Below are 18,533 nucleotides of genomic sequence, written 5' to 3'. Positions count from 1 at the left end.
AAGCGCGTGGACGTACACCAGATCCCAGTGTGTTACGATTAAAAAGTATCCGACTGCAGCAGCTCGAGCCATTCCCCATCGACATCGTTGCCTCTCTCCGACTCTCCGCGAGGATTCCCTCTTTCTACCTTTCGAATTCGCATCGAACGTGCGTTAAATAGGAGTATCATACAGGACGCTCAAATCGAACAACGATCTTCGTCTAGAAGCGTCAGTAAAGAACCAATAATCGCTCAGCTCGCAAAATGGACATACGGGTAAAATATCACTGTGCTCCGCATGGAACATCCGCCAATAAATACTGCTAATAGAACGCGTCAGAGAGCAGTGTTCTCACTCAACGATCCTCATCTTCGACCGGCCTCTGATGTCCGACTCGACGTGTCGCCTGCGGCCCATCTTTGGCGCCCAACGCGAGTTCCGGTCCCGGCCCTCGTTGCCTCGACGGCCGGGACGCGTTGGTCGAGCGAAAATTCAATTTCCACGCGCTACGCTTAGCGCGCGCGGTTGCGACTTTGCACGGCGAACAATACGTCGCGGTACACGTTCAATCCGTGGCGGCTGTCTTGTTACCCTGTCGCGTTCTCGCCTGCCTCTCGCGTTTGGGCGACACGCTCGAACTCTTCCTCGGGGCGGACGTAGACGGTCTTGCCTGGGGTGACAACAACCCCAGCTGGGCCTCCTGTCACCTCAGGCTGATCACCACCTTCTCGACGTTCAACAGGGACCTCACTTTGTCGTTGTACTTGATCAGAGTCACCTTCGATCCTCTCACATTGATGCGCTCGCCGCCGCTGTGCAGGTGGCAGCAACGGGACTGCTCGAGGAAGTCCTGCAGCTTCAGCTCCCTCATCACGTCTCGATGTGCGATCGCCGGCGGGCCAGCGTAGGCTCTGGGATTCACCTGGCGCAGCAACGCGTCCCTGCTCTTTATTCGAAGGGCCGTCATCAGGTCCTGGAGGAGCACCCACTTGTCAGGGTCGTTCATCAGGGAGAAGAGAACCGGAAGGTTCACTTCGCTCACTTCCATCTCGATCTCGTCCAATTCGGGTTCGAGATTGTTCAGCGGAGGGTCGTCCAGGGGGTTGTAACCGGTCTCTTCTGGATCTAGACAGTTAAAATTAGATCTTTCGTTAGCCTCGTCGTTCGAACGATCTTGGCTACCACTATTTAGAATCGAAAAGTCGAGGAGACGTACCGAATATGGAGGAGGGGCCGCCAAAGGACCACGGTGTACTCGCGCAGCCTTGGATATCGTTCAGGTGTTGTTCAAGGATCGGATAGGCGTCAGTGTTCTTGGCTAGCATCAACGGGGTTTGTCCGGAGTAGGTGGCCAACAGTGGATCCGCTCCGTAAGAAAGTAGCAGCCGTACGAGTTCCTCAGCACCATTCTCAGCCGCTTCGTGAAGTGGCCTGCAACAATAAGCATATTGTATTTTAATAATTCGGAACAATCACACGCATCTGACTTTGTAATACGGCCCGCGGAATTCGAAAGTTACCTTATCCCGCCGTTGGCACTTTCACTGGCGTTCGCTCCGTACGCGAGCAACAGCTTCGCGATCTCGAGGTGGCCCTTCGAGCAGGCTTCGTGAAGCGGCGTGTACCCAGCGTTGTCTTTGGGACTCGGCGCGTTGTTCAGTTTCTCCAAACAGTACGCTGTGACGTCCTGCGGATAGAAAAAATTGCAATTTTTATTGCTCATCGAGGCAAAGAGAAGTTCGATCGAATGAGGAAATATTTACCGTGTAACCAAGCCTGGCAGCGCGATGCAACATCGTTTCGCCGACGCCCTTCTTGATCACCCATGTTCTGATCTCCGATTGAATATCCGCGACACACTCTGGACTGGGCCTCGTCAGTACTTGCTGCAAGAGAAACGAGATCCATAAGTAACCGATCTCTCAACAACGATACATTATCGATCGAACAAGAGTTACGCAACGCACCCTCTTCCGTTCCTTGGGCAACGTCTCGTCCTTCTTCAATGGTTTCTTCTTCTTGCGAATGTAGTCGAATCCAGAGCGAAACTTTCGCCTACTCGTCCTCAGCTTGAGCTTCTTCTTATTAGGAACTTCCGACTCGTTCGTCTCGTCGTCCAGTTCGTTGTTCTCCGCTTCCTGCGCGTCGTTCGTCTCCTCCTGCACCGGCTCCTCCTCCGCTTCCGTTTTCAGGTCCTGCAGCTTCTTCTCGGCCAACGATTTCAGCAGATCTTTCCGCCTTTTCAGATGATGCTTCGGGTGCAGGATCCCCTTGTCGATCTTCAGGATCCCAACGCTCTTCAATCGCGACACCACCTTCTGCTTCAGAGTCCTCTCTTTGCCTAACGTGTTCTCCGGTGTCTCGTTCTGCGAGTCATCGTCCTGCGACGTGTCGTCGTGGTTTTGCATCGGCGGCGCTGAAGCTGGCCTTTCCTCGCCAAACACTTCCCTGATCGTCGCCTGCTTCTTCAACACCCGCGTCTCCATTCTGGTCCTGCTGTTCAGCACCAGCGTGGAGAACTTGTTCGGAAGCGCGTGGTTGTTCTTGAACGTGCCAGGGAAATTGTTCACCGTCTCCTTGCGGAAGTAACCAAGGTGGAACGAGTCGGTCACTTTGATAGGCTTCAGAGTCTTGCTGTCTTTCGTCGGGGATTTACCCTTCGCCAGCTTGGGTATATCCAGAAGTGGCGCCAGGCTGGGAGTGGGAAGCAATTCCGGTTCGTTGCTGCCTTTCTGCAGGGTCTTGCTCACGGCTTTCTCCAGCTTCTCCTTCTGTTTCCTCTTCTGTTCCTTCTTGCTGGTCCCCACTCTCTGGGCCAGGACGTCGACGATGGAGCTGCCCTCCGACTTGGAGTGCTTCATCGTCTTCGGCGGGCACGAGATCGTCGTGGACGAGGTGGCCTCCTCGTCATCGATTTTACTACCAATCCCAATCCCGGTGGTGCTGAAACTGTAATTGGACTCCACGTCGCTGTCCACCAATTTCTTTCTACTGAGACAGACGTCGGAACTGTCCATGGAGACGGACAGGGCTGGTGATCCTGGGTCCAGGTCTGGTAACGAGGTTGACAACCTGTGAAACCTCGACGGTTTCGACACCGTGATCAATCTCGGCGGCATCCTCAACGATTTCTTGTACACGTAGACTTCCTCCTCCCAGCCAGGCCTGAAATCGCTGCCATCTCCGAAGAGGGGCTTTGGTTTGCCCTTCTGCGACGAGGAAGTCTTCGAAGTCGAGCACTTCGACTCTCTCTCAGGCTTGGCTTTTTGCGGGGTCGCGTCTCTGGATCGTAGCTTCATCCCTTCCGGTTCCGTGCTGTTGTTACCGCAACGTTTCCTCGCTCTTAGCCTGTCGGCCACGGACGACCCGTGGCCAAACTCCGTGCTAGCGTCGCTCTCTTCGCTGGAGGACTCGCTGCCGCTGGACGACTGCAGTTTAATCCTGCTCCCCCTGCGAACCCTTCTCTTCCTGCATATTATCTCCTCGTCGCAGTCGCTGTCGTGCTCGTCCGTCTTTATCTTCTTGCTCGTCCGTCGAATCAACGGCACCTCCTCCGAATCGTCGCTCGAGTTCTTCTCCTCGTCGTCCTTGCTCGCTTCCGGTTCCGTCTTCACCTCCACCTTGATCTCCTTCGTCGCGGCGCTCTCCTCGTCTTTGTTCGTTTCTGGGGACTCGTTCTTGATGTCCACAGGCGAGCCCGCGTCCTGTATCTCCTGCTTGATGTCTTCCGGTTTGATCTGCGAGGTATTCGCGTCGGACTCTTTGCTGCTGTCGTTACCGGTGTCCTCGAGTTTCGACGTTATGGTGCAACTGATCTTCTTCTTGCGACCGCGCTTCTTGATCGAATCGCCGGTTCGCAGCTGTTCCATGAACTTGTCGCACGTGGACGACCAGAACGTGTCCACCTCGTTGATCTTGTCGTTCTCCTGGAGACAACAAGCGTAACGATCGTTTAGATCCCCCGCGACTGACGGACGGATGGTAGCCAGGGCCAGGTGTTTGGTTTGGTTTGGTTTGGTTTGGTTCGTTCGTAACCGCTAATTAGAAGTGTAGCTCGATACCTTCGTTGCTATGCGTATCATCGGCGAGGTATAGCGAATATTTATCTATTTCCCATGTGCATCGGCAGTGGTTTCATTCTTTGGAATAATTAACGTATTAGGTCGTAACATGTCCGTTTCCTGCGATTGAAATAAATACACTTTCATTCCCAATCGATGTGCCTTGGTAAATCGAAGGTAACGCGCTAAGTCGGGAGTCACGGTGCATTCGATTCTGACTGAACTCCTCGATCTTGCGTTTACACGCGAGGTTTCACCGATTCAACGAGGCTGAACGCGATCGACCGAAGAATTCAACCGGACGTTCCACGTGTTACGACTTAATAGCTTCCAAAAAATGACTTCACGACGGGAGAGTACGGTCGCCCGCCTCGGTACGAATAACATCGACGCTTAATTCTCTCGTCAACTCCGCTCTGGAAGGAAGAGCTGCACGACGCAAAGAGAATGATTCACGCGGGTGGCAATCGTCTTACGTAAACGGCGCCTTTATTACCTTCAGTTCTATTTTGACGAGGTCCGTCGATGAGGTCATGTCCATGCACATCGCGTCGTTCAGGGGTACGGGTGGCTGCACCTTCGACAGCTGCTTTCTGTCCCGCCTCATCTCCTCGAGCGTCTGCCGCTCGAGGACAGGCATCTCGCCCTCGGAGTCGCTCTCCCTGAAGTCGAACACGGACGTCTCTGAGGAGCTGCGGAAGCCGCTGGCGCGGGCTGGCACCGAGGACGCGATCGCCGGCGCTGGCGCCGGGACCGGAACCGTCGCGGCCACCGGCATGTTCTCCTCTTCCGTTCTGGAGAAGAGCCGTCTGCGCGGCGGCAGACAGGCCACCTTCTCGCGCGTCAATTTAGGCGGGCTACCAGCCGACGAGCCGGACTGCGGGGTGGAGGTCGATGCGGCGCTGTCTAGTTCTGAAAGTACAGGGTTCGAGAGGCGGACATTAAAGCGAGGCTCGTGGAACGTGGACAGACGCGTAGATCCGGAGTAGAGAGAATCGCGCGGTTAAAGGTCCCTCGAATGTCTGTTTCTTTTCGTTCTCGAGACCAGTAGCGGATGTTAGTGGATCGGAGAAAAATTGCTGGCAATAATAATGCGTAGAAATGAAAAACTCTGAAGAACAAAGCGGTATTTTTGTACTCTTTTTTTTGGATCTACATCTAACGCTCTCGACAGAGTATCTAGCGTATATACACTTGTCGAGGGACTATTTAAAAGAGTGCCTAAAATTCGGTATGAGAAAGTAACTTAAAAGAACACACATTCAATAATCTCGTACGAAATTAACCCTTTGCGTTCCGAGACTCTGCGACGATACGATACGGCTGGTACACTCGACGCGTTTTACTCGACTCGCGTGGAAAAATCGTTCGCGGTGAAAATCGGTGGCTTTTGGCGCGGGTGTCAGCGGAGCGCAAAGGGTTCGAGCTAACGACACCGCGGATACTGACAATCTAACTCACGAAACATCAATCTGATACACCAACAGAATCTAAAGCTACCTTTCGGAGTAGAAGACGCGTCCTGGGAGGGTATCGTCGTCGGTTTCGCCGAGAATTGGCCGGTTCCCACCTTGAAGAACAAACACCAAGAAAAGAAAAAAAAACACATCGTACATTAACAAATCGCTGGTATGCGCCAGAAACACCGGGTAAGAAGGGACGTAAAGGCAAGTTATTTCCGTTCACCTGTTTCAGTTCCGCCTTGGTTCTGATTTTCGCGGCGAGGCCGTCCTCTTTGTCACGGTGGATCTGATTCTCGGCTCCTCGCGGTCCCTGGAGTGCCTCCTTGCCTGGTAGCGTGGCGGATGAATTTACTCTCGAGCCGTACAAGCTACGGGGGGCCTCCTGAGTGATCGAGTCCACCGCTCTCGGCACATGGAACTTGTAATGGGGCGGCGTGTTGCTGTTTCGTTCCAGCAGGCTCGCTGCCGTGAACGGTGACAGGTTGTGCCTTCCTATGTTCGTTTTGGGCTCGACCGGTGCGACAACCTTCGGGAATAGAGAACACAGGCGTTAGCCCGATAACGGACAGCCACCGTTCACTTCCGGCGGCCCCGTGGCCGTTTCGCTCAAAACGACTCTTACAACCTCTCGATCAGGGATTTCGCTAACAACGTCTAACAACTCTTATCGCTCGCGAAATAAAAAAAAAAAGAAAAGAAGCGCCACATTGACAAAAATCTTAAACGTACCTTATTCTGAAAGCTCTGTTGACTGTGATTAGCCAAAATAGGTTGCTGACTGTTCATCTGTTCCTCCCTCTGTTGCTTGTTCTCCAGACTGTTCCTCAGCAAGCTGAGCACTCGCTTGTCAGCACCGGTGTTGCTCGGCGGTTCCGCAGGCTGCCCGCCAAAAGTCGCCCCGGGTGGCGGCAACGACCCTGTCGGCTTCTGACTCTGCCTGTAGCTCGAGTACGCCGGTTGCTGGCCAACGTTCCCGGCGGTTTGCGGCGCGGAGTGCACGCTCAACGGTTTCATGATCACCGGATGACCGTACGCCGGCGAGCTATGAGCGCCTTTCGGCTCCGCGTAGCTCCTCTTATCACAGTGCGCTTGTTGATACCTCGCCGACTCGGACGAGGAGTAACCGCTGTCCGACCTCGGCTCGTAGGCGTTCGCCGCGACCAGCGTCCCGTTCGGCAGCGGGACCGGCGCGTTCCTCTCCTGCCTCTTCTGTTGCTCGTACAACGCTTTCGCGGTCGACAGTTTCTGCTGGATCCACGTGTCCAACCTTGGCAGCTTGTTTGGTCTCCCGTAGCCGTAGATCATCTCTCCGAACCTCTTCGAGGTGGCGCGATCCCGTTGCGGCGTCGTCGGCTGGCTGAACTTGCTCCTGCTGTCCAGGTAGTACTTGGACGGGTCAGACGGGTAGTCTTGCAGAGGCAACGCGGCTGGGCCTATCCTGCCGGGGTCCACCATTTGCGGTGGGTACCTGGAGGATCTGGAGGCTGGCGAGTCGTTGGCTGCCAGATAGGAGGACGACGGGGCTGGTGGCGGTGGCGCTGGCGCGGTCACCGAGTTGTACACCTGCGACGTGGGCAGTGAAGACTTCTTGAACGTGGACATGTGGGGCAGTGAAGCGGTATTATTAGGATGCTGCGAGGAAAGGGACTGCGGGGGCGGCGCGTACAGCTGTTGTTGCTGTTGTTGTTGCTGCTGCTGCGTCGAACTCCGTCGTTGAAGAGTATTCTCGTGCGGTTGGCCGTGGTGATGGCGCAGAGGCGTGGAGTTGAAGTCCGGCAGAAAGTCAACCTTGGGCGCGCAGACAGTTTGCGGTGTCGAGACGCGGACGCCGCTGCTGGGCGGCATGGTTCTCGCGTTGTTGCTCGACAATCGGTTGTCGTACGCGGGATACGGTGTTGGCTGCGCGGAGGGTTGCACAGGGGGTGGTAGCATCGTCCTAGAACCGTTGCTTCGCGAGGAGATCAGCGTGGAACTGCTGACGTGTTTCTCCGTCGGGATGGTCTCGATGTCGTCCTGAGCGGTCGAGTCCGCGGACGTCTTCACGGTTTTCACGGACAAATCCAGAGGGGATTCTCTCTTGCGAACGCCGTTGGTCTGCGGCGGAGGTGTCGCCATCGACGAAGCAACCGAGGACTGAACTGTGGACGCGGTCGAGTTCTGATACGGGTACTCCTTGTACCCGTACTCCTCCGTAGATCGCACAGGCTGATGATGATAGGAGGGTCCCGTGCGACTCGCGTCCGTCGTCTGATAGTCGTGTATCGTGGTGGCTGGAACGGTGGCTCTCGACGGAGCGACGCCGATCGAGGTAACGGTGGTGCTGCTGGAGGAGTTGCTGCCCTGATGGCTGGGCGCCATGGTCGTCGCGTAAGTCGGATAAGTGTGCTGGGCTGCGGTGTATCTGCTGTAAGAGGAGTTGGTCACGGTGGTCGTTCTTCCGTTGACCGGCATGGCGTGATTCATGGCCGGCAACGAGACAGGATACTCGGAGACCCTTTGAGGCGCTGGCATCGAGGAAGTGGGCGGCGTTACGACCGAAAGTTTGCCGGTATTGCCGGTGTTTCCGGCGGCCGCGTATCCGCCGCGTTGCCGTAGCGCCGATTGCGCTTTGCTCGCGGACTCCCGCCTGTTGGAATGATAGGACGACAGGGCGGCGATCGGTGGAAGATTGTGCGTGTTCCCGCTCCTCTGAACGGACGTCTGCTGCTGGGATCGATAGGTGCCGTAGGACAGCTCCATCGAGTTCCTCTTCGAATCGGCCCCGTTGTACGTAACCGGTTTGCTCTGCTGATAACCGACCGCGGTGCCGTTGGTGTTTCCGTTTCCGGAGCAGATCGATTGCGGGGTGCCTGGATGCATCGGCATCTGCTGGACGTACGGTTGGCTCTGAGATCGATTCGATTGCTGATAGTAGCTCGGCTGCGAATGCGGCGGCGTCTGCTGGGGACTCTTTTGGAAGGAATGATACGAAGACTGAGAGGGCGGCAGCCCGTACGGATTCGCGGTGTAACCACCTGTGCTTGGCTGGTAATGCTGGGACGTGATGGGATGGGTGTACGAGTGGGGTGTGGAGGTCGCTGGGGGTGGCGGGAGCGGCGGTGGCTGCGGAGGCGGAGGATAAGTCGGTGAATGGGGCTGAAAGCTGCTGTGCGGCGACGGCGTGTGATGGGGCGAGGCGTGAGGATTGTGCAGGGTGGACACGTGAGGAGATTGTCTGTGCGGCGATGGGGTGGCGTGATGAGGAACGTCATGGGGCGAGGCGACGGGATGATAACCGGCGAGCGCCGGCGGTGGTGGCATCTGATTAGAGTTCGAGCTCGAGGAGGCCGTTGACGTTCCGTGGACCATCATTCGGTTGGCGTACGAGCTCGGCCCGATCGAATGCGGGGGCGCGTTGTTTATTCGACTAGAAAGCTGTTGCTGATGCTGCATCGGAGGTTGCGGCTGCGGCTGCGGCTGTTGAGCGTGATGATGCGGGGCCATCATGGCCCCGGCGGGCGACGGCAAGTGCGACGAAGGAATGTGCGCCGGAAGATTCTGATAGGACGACGACGATGGCGAAGACAACGACGACGACGACGACGACGACGACGACGACGAAGACGGAGGAATGTGACTCAGATTGCCGGTGTGACGGGGGCTGCACGGGTTCAGCGGCGAACAGGACGGAGAGGAGGAGACGCGCGACGAGTGCGATCTCTCTTGCGGCGGCCTGTCCATCGCTGGATTGCTCGACGCGCCTAATCGATTCTGCGGTTGATGCTGCGGCACGCGATAGTTCTGCTGCGATTGTGCACCGTAAATCGTGGGGGCGTTCGCTGCCGGGCCAGCGTTACTATTACCGTAGGAACTCGGTGGCGGTGGCGGTGGTGGGACCCTTTGCTCTTGAGCGTGCCCCTGGCCGGAAACGGAGCTCGCGTTGCTCTGTTCGACCGGCGTCGGCCTCGTGGTCGGCTGGACGTTGCCCGTGGAGGTCGCCGCCGCCACGCTCGACGACTGATAGATCGAGTTCTGAGTGAACGGGACCGGGGCACTCTTGGTGATGTCCGGATGATGGTACCGGGGATAGTACTGGGTCCTCTGCGCCACGACCGGCGCGCTCGATTGGGATTGTCGATCGGTGGCAGTTTGATAGCTCGACTGATGCGTCGAGGCGAGTATTTCCGCGGTGGAGAACGACGTTCTCGAGACGGGGTTCAACTGTTGATAGACCGGACCGGGCGATTGCGGCTGTTGAGGTGGCTGCATCTGGTGCAGGTGCGGCGAACTGGGCGCGATCGCCGTCGTCGGCTGGCCGTGGTGATGGAAATCGTTCGCGGAGGACGAGAGGGAGGTGGCCGATTGTTTCTGGGAGAAATTCGACGCCGACGACGATCGACTGCTGGATGGTTGCATCTCGGTTAAAGTGATGATGCTCGAGGACGACGAACTGGCGTCCATGGAGGAGCCTTCGTCGCCTGGCCTCGTGTCGGGGACCTCGACCCTGGTCGGTTGCGGTGGATAAGGCTCGACCGATGGACTCCAGAAGCTGCTCGAGCTACTAGCCGCGTTGTCCACCGACGATGGCCTGACCTCGCCGAGGTATTGGCTCGTTTCTTGACCGTTACTCCCGGCACCGTTGACACCGGCGCTATTGTTGCCAGCCGCAGACGATTGCGACGGTAACGATAGTGGCGGTGGTGCTGGCGGTGCGGGTGGCGCCGGTGACGGTGATGCCACGGACGAGGGGGTGGCATGGTCGTGCGACGACGACGTAGGCGAGGCGGAACTCGTTGATGTAGCGAGGTTGTGATCCGCTGTCGCGGTCGCACCACCTGTACTCGGTACGGGCAGTCCCTGGAAGTACTGGCGAGCCCCCTCTAATACGTTCGTGAAGCTCACATCCATGTCACGCCGACTGCTGGTCTGGAATTAGCAACGAAACGAAAAACTTTAGTACATTCGTCGATCGTGTTACGTACCTTAGGTGTGTGCTGTTTCTTTAGAATTATTTTTTGTAGACGACAGGATCTTATAATTTCTACGCGACGAGGTCGTTCGAGAAAGAGAGCAGAGGAGCAGAGATGCCGCGGATCACCGAAAATTCGGTTCGCACGATGTGCTGCTGGCCAGCAGCAGCAAGGCCACGGAGCCAAGCTGAAACATTAATCTTCATTGTCTTGTATTTGTCTGTTACGATCCAGCCTCTCCTCTTCCCTGCCCCTCTACCTCGATCTCTCTCATTCCGTCTCTCTCGCTCCGCTGCCCTTATTTTCTCCAACGAGCAACTCGAACTACGACGGGGCAGCCCGATCTCGCGTTATTAATCTCGTTGGCCCTGGCGTTGCTCCGTGAAAGATAAGATCATCGCGTGGAGCAGCAACCTGCACCGGGGAACGGAAGCGAGGGTTCTTCAGCGAGACCGATGACGTCGAGTTACGATCCTAAACAGGCAGGATTGATAGAGAAACCTTGCGACGTGGCTCAATTAAACGCAACTCGGCTAGTACACCTGATAAACTCCGGCGAACAGATAGAATCGTCGAGAACGCCGAGGGAATGAAGTCAAAGTAGATTCGAATCGAAGCGTCCACCGTTAGATTACATGGCGTTGTTCAGCTGTTGGACGTGACTCGCATCCGATGTCGATTATTAAAGTACCTACAGCGGTTCGTGCATCATCTATAATGGCAACCAAACAAGAGGGACGAAATTCAAGAAAACTCATGATTCATCGTTCCGCCAAATCCTCCATGACTCGTATTCGTAACGACGTCTCCGAATCTCATGGAGCATTACGAGACGAATTCGATCGCCAACTGATCCAAGGGCGTCGAAGACACGACTTCGCTCGAATCGCGATCGTTATCGATTATCGGACAACAGGGCAGACTTTGGCGGAGCCACGAAGACTCGATCGCGTCGTGACTCATTGAGACGTGGCAACGAACCGCCGTCTGCGTGAACAGGAGGGAAGCGAGAGACAACCACCGGCACCATCGACCACCACCACCGCCACCGCCATGATCCGGTGGTACTCGCGCGTACAGGTAGTACCTACAACGTCGGTGGAAGTGGTAGGCGAGAATCAATATCGCGCACCCTTGCAGACCGAGCAACCTGAGGGGTTAGTTTGGTCCCCTCGTGCGCCAGTCAAAGGCCCTTCTCGAACCAGCCCCCAAACCCCCATCGCGATTCTGTCCTTCCTCCGCGACTTCCTTTCGCCCCGTTCGTTTCTCATTCCGCTCCATTCTGTGCCCCGTCCCATTCCGTTTCACTCGGTTTCTGCTTCTGAAACGTGCACGCGCGAGCGATGCGTACGTGTGCGTCGGTGCACGGTGTCGTACGCGCCTCCTGGGGGAACGGTTCAACGGAATTCCCGCGATTTCAGCCGCGCCAGACCACTCGATAACGCCCTATTGCCGGCTAATAAATGTCCCGGAGGTAGTCGATGTATACGTTTCAGCGTAGTACGCAGCGAGGTGGGAATGGGAACGGGTTCAAGGTGGATGAAATCGAACGGAGGGTTCGCAGGTAAATCGGATTTAACGAGATAAGGGACGATAGAGTAGAAGGGAAGATAACGCGACGAGATGGACGATAAACAGAGCGCAGCCGTGTCTCAAATGCATTTTTATCAAGCCATTTACGGTCTCAGCCGGTATCCGCGTTTTTATTGCCAGACGTGGGGGATTTTAAGCGTTTTCATGCCGGAAGAGTCCACTTGTACGCGATGGAAAAATGTTCCGAGTTCCCCGCGCATTCCGCGCCACGAACTAAGCCACCCTGCGAGCATTTCCCTGAGCGTGACCTTTGAAAAGTGTCGCGAGTGCTATTCGCGTTCCGTCAAACGCGCCTCGACTCCCAACTGCCGGGGACCAACGGCATTTTTTAATAAAGAACATCGCGACGCTTTAACGGGATAAGTTCACGAGACAATCGCGAGCGGAAATGGATACTTGAAAGCCTACGGAAGTATCGAAGCCCCTCCGCGCTTGGCTGTTCCTCGGTCAATCTGATCCTTCCCCCCCTTCGACAGGGTCTCTGGAGAAATCAGAGGTTCCGGAGAGTCGACTTAGGGAATCCCCGCTTGTTGAGTTCGATAAGGGTAGGGGAGGGGAGAGCTGGAATCCATCAGAAGGCAGCGATATTCACCTATTCATTCGCAGTCGGAATCGAGCATCGGAAGGGAGCCGTGATTTCGTTGGAACTCCTCTCGAGCAGACCGTTCGTCATCTAATTAGGCCATCTAAGTTTCTCCACCGCGCCCTCTGATCCGGCTGAAAACGGAATTGCGAAACCCGCGCCGTTTGTTACGCGAGCGTCACGCGATCCCTATCGATTTTTATAATTAAACGCGATTGCGAGGTGAACGGCGTGGCTGCGAATCCGACGATCCATCGTTCCGGAGGATCGCGAACACAGCCTCAAGGTCCTGCGAGATTACGCGAACCGCCTCCAAGTTCGCGGAATTTCAAGAATATCGAGATCCCGCGGGCGAACTTCACGGCGAGTTCGAAATCTTCGAAACTTGCCGGTCCGAGGTGGTCGGGAGCAAACATTGAGATGTTCTCGGTTCCAGAGAGATCGGCCGGTGACGAGAGATCTAGCCGTGGATTCGATAAAAACACGAACCGCGAAACGGTCTTTCAGGGAATTTCCGAGATCGCGCGGAAAGCGAAACGGAAATTTGAAGAATTACGAAACCTGAGAGAGGCGGAGGTTCGAAACGTTGGGAAGTCGGAAGTTCCCGAGCGTCGAGTCGCGACACTTTGACGCTCCAAGCTGACGAGAAATAGAATAAGTTGGTTTACGCAAATTCCGAGTCGGCGAAAGCCGAGAAAGCGCGACGCGAAACTTTTTAAACCCCGAGTTCCCTGGTAATCCGAGAATGTTCATTTTCTACTCGCGACGTTTGGTACCGCAACAGGATGGAGCGTCGTTACTTTCCAAGATACGCGATCGAGGCGAATGACGAGCGGGTTCGAGGGCCGGAGAAAGATTACGGGTCGCGATAATCCGGTGGCGCTCGATTAAAAGCCGCGGCGCGGCGGTCAGGCGATGGAACGTGGCGGAAGTGTACGAGCGAGGGAGCCGAGTAACGCTTTAAGCCGGGTTAAGCCGCGGCTTAAATGTTCGCCACGCGGCGAGAACTGGTTCTTCCGGTACGAGCGAACGCGCGCGCTCGCCGAACATACGTTCCCGGGCCAACTTTTTGCCGTTGCGACGCGCCACGAATCCGATGAAGGAGCTTCGTAGTCGAGCCGAAATACTTTCTTGCTGTGCTCGCTCGTGGCTCTCATTTTCCTCGCTTTCCTCCTCATCGACGTGAAAACGCGCGGAATCGAGTTCCTTCGAAAGCTGTTGCTTCGTTGCTTCGTGTCTATTAAACACGCAATATCAATTTTTATGCGCTATATTTAATCGAAAATAGACACGATTTATACGCATATAGAAGTTTGGTAGAACCGCGAAGATCGAAGCGATCGAGCGCGTTCGATAGCCGAGCAATCAAAGCGTTTCGTCGGCCGAACTGCTGTCCACAATGGCGTCAAAGGGACGAAGAGTCGCTCGTATTCAAAGAAGCCTCGAATCTTTGATCATCCTAATAACGCTTTTCCAGACTATTCGCAGTTTAAACCCTTGGCGTCGTGACGAGCAATAAAACTAATGCGGGCGTGGACTTGTGTGCAGAGCGGCTGTGTGTTCGCGCGCGTCCACCATATTGTACCTGGGTTCGCCGCGGTGTGAACGGGGTTGGAACGGAAGGCGAAAGAGCCAGAGCGACAAAGACAAAGAGGGACGAGCTCGACTGACCCACTCCACCTTGGCATGGCATCCACGCTCATCCGTTCTCGCAACAAACGCATCCGTACCTCAAACAAGCCCCTACGCCACGGGGCCAACATCCTCTGCCACTTCACGGTCGTTCGCACCTCCCATCGGTTGGCAACCCTCCCTATATCAGCCACTCCCGTTCGAATCCACGCTCTTTCACCGCACCGTCGACGTCCCTCGTCGAGGAAATGTTAATCCTCCCATCTGACTGTCTTCGTCTCGAATCGAGAAGAACATGGCACACATCGTCTAATGGGGTGGTATTATACATACGATTTTTTTAAACCTTTGTAATAATTCTCTAAGTCATATTTTTCGCACTCGAATATTTCTCTGCAATCGCGAAACAATCGATGTTGTTTATACAGTTTACGCGATTCTCGATTCGTTTCTCTCTCTCTTTGAACGGACTTTTCAATCTTGCTCGTGTATCGAGTCGACGGGGAAACAACCGGGGCGGTTCGCGTGCGATAAATTTCGGTAAACAAGCGGCGACGAAGGAGCTCGAGGAAAGAGGGTGAATTATGATCGAAGATCGTATCCGTGAGAAATATAATCTGGTATGAACCGCGGGTGACACGATTGTGTACGACGCGGCGGGCATAAATTCAACCCCCGCCCGGTCGATTAGGATTTCTCAACGGGGATTTTATTTCGGCTGTCGTCTCTCTCCATTGCGATTCGTTTCCCTCCGTCCGGGTGTTTCAACCTGTCTCGGAGATCCGAGGATTATCGAATCGAACGAACGACCGAGCCACCCCGGTTTTTCGAGACCACCTATTTTTCGTCATTGTTCCGCTGGCTCGAGAACGGTGGTGCGTTACGGCTCCGCGCAAGCCTTTCGATCGATCCTCTACCCTCTCGGCTCTTTGTTACCGCCACGTGTACCTTGCCGTGGTAGCCTATTATTAACTTATTACTCTCAAACTTCCACGCCGATACTATATAAGCGTGCAAGGAAAATTACAGCTCGCTTCCGTTTTAATTTTAACCGTGCCTCGTATCGCGTCGACTTCGGCCAGCAGCAGTCTGTAGCTCGCGAGCGACCGCGAGTCGCTCTCGAGATCGCCGTTTACGCCGTTAAACGCGATCCTCGGGTCGATACGTAACGTTTTATCGGTCGTTCATCGAGCCGTGCAAGTATCCGCGAAATGGCGGAGTAACCACTCTATTATCGCAGGCATGTAAAGCAGATCGTGGTTCTTGATCGATAGCCGGCCCGTTCGAAGCGGAATTCGAAAATGAATAATGGCGGGCACGCTCGCCTCGCCAAGAGCTGAAACAAACGAGGTACCAACTGCAATTATTCAAAGTTTGACAACGAGTTGACTAGCCGCGTCTGTTGCGGGGGCGTTTCCGAGGAACCGAGCACGGAAAAGAAGACCGGATTGATCGATCGGACTGTTTCGCCGACGCTCGAGCCCAGCGCGACCTTTCGTTTGCCACGCTGATCTATCTGGATCGTCGATAGATTTCTCTTCCCTCCGCACGCAACTATCCTCGCCCCGGATCATTACTCAAAATCACCGCGTTTCATAACTTCTCGACACGGCCATCCATTTCGTCGTGCCGCTCATTTTCTCCAGGCTAACTACGTGAAATCGACGCCGTTCAAATTTGGCAGCGTTCCTCGTGGTTCGTTTCCTCGTCGTCCACGTCCTCGGCGCTCTGAACACGCTCGATTGTCGTCCTTTTTATCCCTAACCGGAAGATCGTCGACGAGACGCGCTGCTGCGACTCGACTTCGTTCCCTCCAAGGATCAATGTTAAATCACTCGACGGTCGTTTCGCGCGACGAACCGTAGAGAGACAGAGAGTCCGCGATCATTATTCAAGATCACTCGCTCGTTGTCCATTAACCCCAACCGAGGAGATAGGTTTCGTAACGCGAGCGGCGGGGCTTTCGCAACGACTTTCGTGGATACGACAACGGTAATATTTCATAATGCGACCAGTTGTAAACAATTTCCCCGGGGGGCACTAAAAATAAGGTGCGAGCCAGCGGATAGATATCGTGCGACCGCTCGAGCGGCAACGCTCGGAATAAGGTCAGGGAAGCCGGACGGGGAAAAAAGCCGATGATCAAAGCTGTGCCTGGTGAACTTCGCCAACTTTTCGCTCCCTCAAGAAGAAGCTGTTTAATATAAACCAATCGCAAAACTGCCTCTTAACTTTCCGCCGTACGAAACGATGAAAGGAAGCACGAATCGGTACGAAAGTTCGTACGAAGACACGCGAATATTGCGTGAACGTTATCGATGCATCGTTTGGTAAGGTTCAGAGGTGCGCTCGAGCGTTGTACACCGAGAAATTAAAGGCGTCGCGTAGTTCTCGAAGCAGGTCGAGGTAGAGCGACTAATTTACACGTAGGAAGCTCTATCAGCGGCCGGTATCATGGGAATCGACGCGTAGGCAGCAGGCTGGAAACCAGTATCGGTTAAACGGATTACTTTATCAAAGTTGAGACTGTATCGCGGTGTACGGAGCGTGTGTATCGCGAGACACGAGCGGACAATGCGTTCTCGAGGAAAATAAACAGGCCACGAGCGGGAAATTCGGTTTTCCGTGGCGGTTCGAAGACGGGGAGGACGTCGTCGCTCGTAAATATCGCGAGGCGAGCCGTGAACGGTGGAGAGGAAAACGGTGGAAATCGACTGGGTTAGGTGAACGCCTCGTATCGATCGCGCGACTGAATTCCACGTCGACAAAAGTAGTTAAGAGAGACGGCTGTTTGCTTTTAGATGACTGTAACTCGCGAATCGGAGTTATTCCGGAACTTGCCTCCGTCTCCTCTATTTTTACAACCGCGGGGATACGGATAAGGATTGATAAACGCTCGTTAAAAGCTGTTCGTAGAGCTCTGTGGACGCGAACCGGCGGAGTTCAAATGTAATCGATGCGAATGAACCTCGTCGTGCATTATGTGCGACTCGCGATTGTTCGGGATAATGGGGGAGAGTTTAAAGCACCTGTTCGGAATATATAAAGTTCGGTTTCAGCGCGGAGTTGATGAGTTTAAGTGGATTCCAGGGAGCACGTATAAAGTTCGGGAATTTACGTGATAATTTTAAGGGCGGGCTGGTAGCGTCGCGCAACTTCGACACTGGTGTTAAGTGAAAACTCGCGCGATTACAAAATTTCGAATCGAACCGGGTACAGGGGGCTCAAAATTCCGCGGGATTTGCTCGGAACGCGAGCGTTCGTTTTATTCTCGAAACTACCCTTCCGAAACTGTTCGAACGCCCTCCGCCGGTACGATTTCGTAAATCGCGTCGAACGAAACGAGGGAAGTTTTCCTAACGGGATTACCACCCTCTCGAGGCACGCGAACGTGCTTGCAGATTCGCAGACAAGACAACGAGCAGTCGTCGAAGGGGTGAACTTTAAGAGACTGTTCGATGCAATCAGCCAGGTCGAACGTACGAACCGACTTTGGGGGGCGGCCGCCACGACGAGCCGTGATTTATCGGCCCGTGAATTTCCCCGTAAAATCGTAACGGCTGCGGCGATAATTGCGACCCGCTGTCGAAAGATTGTTCGTTAAACGTGTCATTTATTTCTATCAATTCATACGAACGAGCTTATCCATCATTTACCAGCGCGAATAAACGTACGCGCGGAATTTTAGCCAGCTTACGCTCCACGCTGGTTAATTTAATCCCTGGATGATCGATGGGATTCCAGATTTCTGGATTAAGTCGCACTTTTAGCATTGATAATAACGTTACGATACACTCTCGTAATGCATAATTCGTAGTCTAATGTATCGGTAACGATGAAAAATACATCGCGATCGATCATCGCGTTTCTGCGTGCACGGAATGGACGAACGATCCAGGACGAAGCAACCCTTGCGTCGCGGTTCGTTCGTTCAGATCTCCCTTGCAGCACGTTTGAAACAGCAGAACAGCAGAGGAATTACCAAGGGGGAGGGAAGGAGTACAGAGTGGAGGCATGTAAATCGTAAGTGGGATTGAAAATCTCGTTTCTTAATAGGGTTACGGAACGCAGAGGGACGGAGGCGCACATATCGAACCGCGTTAACAAAGCGTTCGCTCGGTGGAAAAAGAAGCCCCGTTTCGGAAAACGACGGCGACGACTCCTGAGAAAGGGGTCGCCTTTTGTTCCCTCGGTGGACGCGGAATAGCTTCAGAGGGAGCGGAAAAAAGGAAAGGGAAGAAGAAATGTACGAGAACGGGCAGAGGGTGCG

The 18,533-nt window shown here is 54.6% G+C and overlaps 1 protein-coding gene across 3 annotated transcripts in view; it reads right to left on the bottom strand.

Annotated features, from left to right (window-relative positions):
- Window positions 1-460: 460 nt before the first annotated feature.
- Window positions 461-18,533, bottom strand: part of LOC143425658 (uncharacterized) — a 226,163-nt gene continuing 208,090 nt past the window's right edge. For all 3 annotated transcript variants that reach the window (XM_076898630.1, XM_076898631.1, XM_076898629.1), the window contains 9 exons: window positions 6,236-10,411; window positions 5,730-6,032; window positions 5,544-5,613; window positions 4,540-4,955; window positions 1,950-3,908; window positions 1,746-1,868; window positions 1,503-1,669; window positions 1,199-1,413; window positions 461-1,107 (listed from right to left, as the gene is read on the bottom strand). In XM_076898630.1, coding sequence (XP_076754745.1) covers window positions 686-1,107; window positions 1,199-1,413; window positions 1,503-1,669; window positions 1,746-1,868; window positions 1,950-3,908; window positions 4,540-4,955; window positions 5,544-5,613; window positions 5,730-6,032; window positions 6,236-10,393 — 7,833 coding nt within the window. In that variant the 5' untranslated portion in view covers window positions 10,394-10,411 and the 3' untranslated portion in view covers window positions 461-685. The remainder of the gene's footprint in view (window positions 1,108-1,198; window positions 1,414-1,502; window positions 1,670-1,745; window positions 1,869-1,949; window positions 3,909-4,539; window positions 4,956-5,543; window positions 5,614-5,729; window positions 6,033-6,235; window positions 10,412-18,533) is intronic.

The sequence above is a fragment of the Xylocopa sonorina genome, chromosome 7 (assembly GCF_050948175.1).
Source record: "Xylocopa sonorina isolate GNS202 chromosome 7, iyXylSono1_principal, whole genome shotgun sequence".
In the NCBI taxonomy this organism is placed as follows: Eukaryota; Metazoa; Arthropoda; class Insecta; order Hymenoptera; family Apidae; genus Xylocopa; species Xylocopa sonorina.
The sequence above is the reverse complement of the archived record's forward strand: the minus strand, read 5'-3'. Positions and strand labels throughout refer to the sequence as shown.